The sequence below is a fragment of the Humulus lupulus genome, chromosome 7 (assembly GCF_963169125.1).
Source record: "Humulus lupulus chromosome 7, drHumLupu1.1, whole genome shotgun sequence".
NCBI classification, from domain to species: Eukaryota; Viridiplantae; Streptophyta; class Magnoliopsida; order Rosales; family Cannabaceae; genus Humulus; species Humulus lupulus.
The window spans coordinates 205,846,946-205,854,379 of NC_084799.1; the positions used below are offsets into that span (position 1 = coordinate 205,846,946).

General features: G+C 38.7%; 1 protein-coding gene across 1 annotated transcript; it reads left to right on the top strand.

Annotated features, from left to right (window-relative positions):
• Window positions 1-238: 238 nt before the first annotated feature.
• On the top strand, window positions 239-1,914 carry LOC133789234 (F-box/kelch-repeat protein At3g23880-like; the record flags this gene model as incomplete). Its single annotated transcript, XM_062227000.1, is given in 1 exon segment — window positions 239-1,914. A coding segment is annotated over 1 exon segment (1,209 nt). The 3' UTR covers window positions 1,463-1,914.
• Window positions 1,915-7,434: the final 5,520 nt, after the last annotated feature.

Genomic DNA, 7,434 nt, shown 5'->3' on the forward strand with positions numbered 1-7,434 from the left:
AAGTTGCAGAACTTTCTCAAGGTAAGCCTCCATCTTTACTCTAAACATTCCTTCTTTACTTGTTTTCTATTTACTTTCTTGAGAAATTTCTGGGAAATTTTGTTGTTTGGATACTTTTGGAGTAGGGACGGGGTTGTCGTTAGTATTGGCAAAATTTGGATTCTAAATTGGGTTTGGACTAAATAGTTTCATGTTTTACTCTTGTTATTCTACGAGGGATCTTCTTTTGAATTTGTAGTCTTTGATTCAAAACATGGATATGGCGACGAAGTGGTGTGATATGCCGGAATGGATGTTGGAGGAAATATTTTCATGGCTGCCTCCGGAGCATTTGATGCGTTTCAAATGCGTGAGTAAGTCTTGGTATAGTCTTATCATATTACTTGTGAAAAACCCAATTTTCGTGAAGAAGCACCTTGGCAATATTTACAGCAACAACAAGATGCCCTCTACTAGGAATTTAGTTTTCTGTTGCTATCGACCTGGTTACTGGCCTAATCCGGATTTGGAATTTTGGAGCCCTTATGAACTTTACTCATTGGTTACTATGTACAATGATGATAATGAGAGTAATGATGTTTTTATTTATGTCAGTGAGAGTTTTGATATGCCAATTCCTCGGACTGAATTGGATATGTCTTGTGTGTTGGGGTGTCACTGTAATGGGATCATTTGTCTTTGTGGTTCTCACAAAGCAATACTGTTATGCAACCTTGCAATGAAAGAATTCAGAACTCTTCCGAAACCGTATCCACCTCTTGGTGACTTTGTGTTTGTGGTGGTAGGAATAGGATTTTACTATGACTCCAGAGTAAATGATTACAAAGTCATTAGATTTGGGTGTGAGAGGTTGTTTCCTGGTAGTGTAGTGAATCCCAAACCCAGGGCTGACATATATAGTATGGCCACTGATTCTTGGAGAAGGGTTGAGACTCAGTTGGAATTTGATGGTCTTCCATATCCTGGGGAGCAAGTATTTTGCAAAGGAGTTTTCTACTGGTCTATGTGGACTAGTGCCTACTTTATCATTTCTTTTGATGTATTTGATGAGGGACTCTGCAGAATACCATTGCCAGATAGTCTTTTTGAGACACAAATTGAACAGCTTAAACTAGCTTTGTGGAATGAATCTGTTGTCTTGTTTTTCTATCCTGGAGAAAGAGGGTCTCCAATTTCGATTCAAGTATGGGAATTGGATGACTGCCATGGAGGTGTTAAGGGCTCTTGTTCTTGGATAAAGAAACTAATCATTGGACCGCTGGTGGACGTTGTGACTCCATGGACGTTCTGGAAGAGTGACGAGCTCCTCTTAGAAGCCACTGGTGGTGGGTTAGTCTCATACAATCTTAGCAGCCAAATGCTGAGAAATCTTACTATTCCAGAGGCAGGAAGAATAGTGCGTTGGGAATTTTCATATGTGAAGAGTTTGGTTTCAGTACATGGTGAGGAACAAGCCGGTTGAATTATTGATGCTCGGTTCGGATTCGTGTGAAGAGACAAAACTAGACTCAAACTGTAGTAAATCTAAAAACAATTTGCTAACTTTCTGCAGAATAGGTTATAGTTATAGGTTGTTTTCCCTTTCAACAATGTTATGTTTGTCTAAGGTTTGTTGTATTTACATCAGTTTGTAGAGGAGAGAGTGTTCATTGACAGGGTTTTGCCATCCTAGAAAGGCCATATGCTCATATGCCAATGCTATCAACCACATCACAAGAGTTACAAAGAACAAGATCAATCAACATAACTTGGAAGCAGAACACAAGAATTGATTGGAGTTTGGTCTATTGGAACCCAACTTTTGCATTAATAAAACTATAACACAATTTACAATAGTTCACAGCAGAGAAACAGCCATATTCACAGAACCCTCTTAATTATTTTTCTTGTTGTATGAATGGACTGATTTTTAAAGGTTCAGTCAGTGAATTTGTGATCTAAGAAATGAGATAAAATAAAATAAAAGCTGCCCAACTTACATTTCAAACAGAAGTTGGAAAATAATCTGTGGGCCTCATATGATTAAATATAATTGCTATAGTGGTCTAACTAAAGTTAAATAATGGGTTTTATGAACAAAATTAGAAATGACTAATTATCTTTTAGAATTGTTGTCCTATCATTCTATAATGTCTAGTACCCCATCTATATAAAAGTAGGTATTGTATAGGAAAACACATATAACCCACAATCATCTACTATCTATATAATCAAAGTATGCTTATGCTTCTGCTCTTATTGTATTTCACATTATTCTTAATGTTCTTGACACGGACAATCTTATGATTTATCATATTCAGGTTAAAATTCATTTCGATATTCATGCTTTCAAAAGGCTCATCGATGAATTGAGGATTTTAATCTTATTCTAACAGAAGATTCCAAATGAAATATCAAATCCATTATTTTCATTTTATTTGCTGTTGGAATTAATTCTCCCAAAATCTCAACTAAGTTGGTTATAACAAATTCAAATTTAGTTATTTATTTAGTTTGAAAAGTCAGGTCCACACTTATATCTCTTCTATATAATAAGTGTGTAGATAACGAAAATTCTTAGTTTTAACGATTTTTTATTTTTTTCGTTAACTTTAACGGAATATTCTTATATATAACAGAACATTCATATATTTAACGGTAGATTATAAACATGATTTAAACTTAAATCAAAATCGGTTCTGGCAGAATGTCGTTATAGTTCGGTTTAGTATGAGAATTCGGGGATTTTAAATGGGAAATTTGATAAATCATGCTTACATTAGCTTAATAATTAAAATTTGAACCAAAGTTAACCACCATATGATACAAATGCTCATCTTTCATTTAATACCAAAAATACCCCTCTCATAACAAAATCCCATACCTTTCCTCTCTAAAATCTTGCAAGAAAGATACACATGGGTAAGTGATTTTCTTTGATTCTTGTTGTTGTTGGTTGTTTTTATGATTTAGATTGCTGTTTAGATGTTGGATCTGTAGTTTGTTGGTATTTTTTGCTGTTTTTTGGGTGAAAATCGTGGTCTGTGAAAATCTGCGTTTTTTTTTGTTCCTTGAATTTTTTTCTAAATGCCCGATAGTGTCCGATATAGGCCCGATGCAGGGACGATAGTTGTTGAGTTTCAAGGTTAGTGATGAGGTCCGATGGCCACCCGATGCTTGCTCGATATGTTTTGGTTACCCGATGGTCATTAAGGTTCGATGGCTACCCGATGGTTGCCCGATATTTATTTCATTCTACAAACCCTTTAAGTACGATAATGGATCGATACTAGTCCGATGCATGCCCGATAGTTGTTATTAAGTTAATGCAGACCTATTAGTACGATTGTACACGATGGTACCCGATAAGTGCCCGATGCTTGCCCGATAGTACGATGGTACACGATTTTACCCGATGGTACACGATAGTGATAAAAAAAACTTAATAAAAACCGTACCTTTCGGCTTTTCCCCTGCCCATTTCCCGTTCCCTCCCAAATCCCAACTCTTCACTCCCACAAAACCATCGAGCAACATAAGTACTCACACCCGACGCTTCTCTCTCCCTCACCCACCATCACCCGACGCTGCTCTCTCCCTCACCCGACGGTCGGAAAAACCCCCACCGGAGACGTAGAAAAACCAAGCCCCAACCCCCACTGGAGACGAAGAAAAACCAAGCCCTAACCCCCATCGGAGACGAAGAAAAACCAAGCTCCAACCCCTCACCGGAGAAGAAAAACCGACACCCCATTGCGCAAAAATGTCTAGGGTATGTGTTTTTTTTAATCTCTTCTCCATTGAAAAATGTTATAGTATGTATTGTTGAATTTGACTGTGTTAAATCTGACTGTGTGAAATCTGATAAACCGTAAAATTTTGAAAAAAATTTCTGGGTTTTTTTAGAGGTACGATAGGGTACGATAGTGGGTCGATATGGGTACGATAGTATTTGTGTTTCTCATAACTTCAGGTTGAAGATGAGTGTACGATAGGGGTACGATAGTGGTTCGATGGTGGTACGATAGGTTGTGTTTTCTGATAACTTGAGGTTGAAGATGGAGGTACGATAGGGTACGATGTTGGGTACGATGTGTGCCCGATTGTGGGAACAAATTGTTGTGTATGTTATAATACGATGGTGTACGATGTGAGGTACGATTGTGCACGATAATGTTATAGTTCCAGTTTTCCATTGGTGTCCGATATGGTGCGATAGATTCCGATAGTTGCTCGATAGTATATTGCAGAATATAAAATTTGATGTTTTTTTTTGTTATTCTATTTAATTGGGTATTTATTTGTTTTATGCAGAACTTAAGACCTCCACAACTGATAGTTCCAGTAGAGGAACATTTTACGGGACGTATCATTTGGCGCGGCAGTTGGTACTTTCCAAAGATTAAAGCAAAATTTATACAGTGTGGTTTATTGGATAGGGTGAAGGAATCCCCTTTCAAACAGTTCTTCATGGCGGAACCATTAAATTTTTCTGGTGCCTTAGTCCATCAGTTGTTGTTGCACAAATTCAGAGGGGAGAAGACTGACGAAGTCCAGTTTTATATTGGGAAAAAAAGATGTAGATTTAGCCAATTGGAGTTCGCTTTAGTTACTGGTTTAAATTTTGAGGCCGGACCGTCTGAAGCTGAGATTAAAGCGAAGACCACTTCGGATCGGTTGATTCTTGAGTACTTCAATGGTCATTCCCCAGTGAGCATAGGGCAACTGCGCAGAACTTTTGAGAGTTGTCAAATAGTTGATGATGTGTACAAGATGGGTTTGTGCTTATTAGTTGAGGGTGTTTTGAAAGGTCGTGAGGAGAAGTTGATGGTTTGGACTGACATGCTGAAGATGGTAGACGACGTTGACTTCTTTTTCCAGTACCCGTGGGGGAAGATATCATACCAGAAGTTGTTACAAACTTGTCAAAAAGACTTTGTTGAAATGAAGAAGCATTTACAGAAGAAGATTGAGAAAGGAAAGACTCAGAAGGAGGCTAAGTACTCTATTTATGGGTATGCTGCAGCATTGCAGTATTGGGCTTTTGAGTCCATCATTGAGTTGGGTCAGGATCATGCTGTGAGATTGGGCCAAGGCATACCAAGAATGATCAACTGGCAGAGCAAGGAGAAAGTAGAGATACACAAAGAGCAACTTATTAAGTTGTTTGCCAAAAAGGTGAGCTTTTACTTTACTTTTGAATGTTCTATATTTTTTTCTAGATATGCAATTTTATGGGTACTGCACGATAGGAATACGATAGGGTACGATTTGAGTACGATTATGGGGTTATTTTGTGGTTTTTTGTCAACTGTTTGAAAACTGACTAAGTGGTACGATTTGGTACGATGATGGTCCGATGGGGGTACGATATGTATTCTTTGTTAATGTAGTAGTAGAGGTACGATATTGGTACGATGTTGTACGATGATGGTACGATAGTTAGCAAGTAATTCTCACTTACGGGTACGATATTGTTATGTTATGGGTACGATATGGGTACGATAATTGTACGATATGGGTACGATTGGGGTACGATAGTTTACCATTTTTCACAGATGACAATTACTTATTTTTTATATTGTTTTACTTTCCAATCTAAATATGCATTGTTTTTTGTGGCAGTTGACAGTATACCCCTACCTGTGTGCCCGACCTGCTGAAGAACAGTATGTGAGGACCCTTACAGACAATGAAGCCCCATTGTATGTGGACATGGGGTTAGAGGAACTAGAGGTGGGTCTCGATGGACAGCCTACACAGGAAGCCTTACAGAGCCAGGCTGAAAAGCTTGCTGAAAAGTTAGCTGAGCAAGCAGAAGCAGCAAATATTTTTAAGGAGGTTCCACCAGCTCAACCTGAGGCACCTGAGGTTCCCCCATCAACACCTCATGCCAGCACCTCCTCCCAAGCTGAGCAACCAGGCTACTCTATGATTTTGGCCAGGTTGGAAAAGGTTGAAGGGCAACAAAGTGCCCTTATTAAAGGTCAGTCCGAGATCTTGGGTCAATTGCAGAAGCTGATGACAATGATGGAAGATCTTAGTAGGCCAGTTCCAGATCCACACCCTCAGTCCACTGAAGAAGGCCCTCAGTCTCCTGTAGATGAAGACATTCTCCCTAACGATTACAGACCTGATGATGTAGATGATCACATTTTTCGCACACCAGAGGATATGCAAATTACTGTAATCGGAGATACTGAAGATTCTGAAGTACAATTCTTAAACATAGCTCCACCAGCACCGGAGAAGAGGAGAGAAAGAAAGAGGCCTAGGTGGTTCGATGAGTACACTGCAATGAGGAAAAGGAATAAGAAATCGAAGACAGCAGTGAATGTGGATCCATTGAGGGTTGTTGATGGTAAATTACTTATGACCTTTCACAAGTGGTTGCTTGGCACCATTGGGAATAAATATCCGAGGGAATGCTTCTCAGGGACACAGGATGCTGCTTGGTTCCTGAAACTGCATACTCCGAGGACATGGCTTTTTGACTCTGTAAGTTTTCTATAACTTCATAATTAAATAATGTTGAAAATTTATTTAAATGTTTCTATATGTAGTGGTACGATATGGGTACGATATGGTACGATGGTAGTACGATAATTATAAGTGTCAAATTATAAACTGTTTATATGTCAATGGTACGATGGTGGTACGACATTAGCACGATAGTGGTACGATATAATTTGTTAAGTAGTTACTATTACCATCATAATTTTAGAATTTGTAGTGGGACAATTTAGGTACGATGGTAGTACGATAATGTACGATGATGGTACGACAGTGGGACGCTAGTGGGTACGATGGTGTATAATACTAGTTTTTTCCATAAAGGTACGATGATGGTACGACATTAACACGATATGGGTACGATAGAAGGTTTTATTGTTACTATATTCATGTACGATTGGGGTACGATAATGGTACGATTGGGGTACGATAGTTACTATATTCATGTCTGATAGTTTTTTGTTTGTTTATTTTGGTACGATAATGTGGTTACTGACTTAATTTTCCTTTAATGTAGCATTTAGATGCAGCATTCCATCTCATGAGGAGGCGTCTAGAATTTTATCCTAACGTGTACCCTCATAAATGTGTTGTTATGCCTACAATTTTTCCCGAATCATTGAAGGGTCGGTGGGACGCTTTTCCAGGTTCTGACTACTCTAGATTTAGTTGGGATGACAGTATATTGGACCTGGTTAGGGGTGATGCAGTCCAGTTCTTACCGAGTTGGCAGAACAAGGAGTTCATTTATTTTGCCCTCTTCTTGAAAGACCAAATGCATTGGGTAGCTGTAGAGGCAGACCTGAATGGGTGGATGCTCAACATCTTTGACTCCAATATTGGATCAATTTCCGAAAACGATTTGATCAGCTTGATGGTTGACTGGTGTACCATTTTCCCGTCGGTCTTGCGACAGTCCGGTTTATTTGAGAACCATGACGT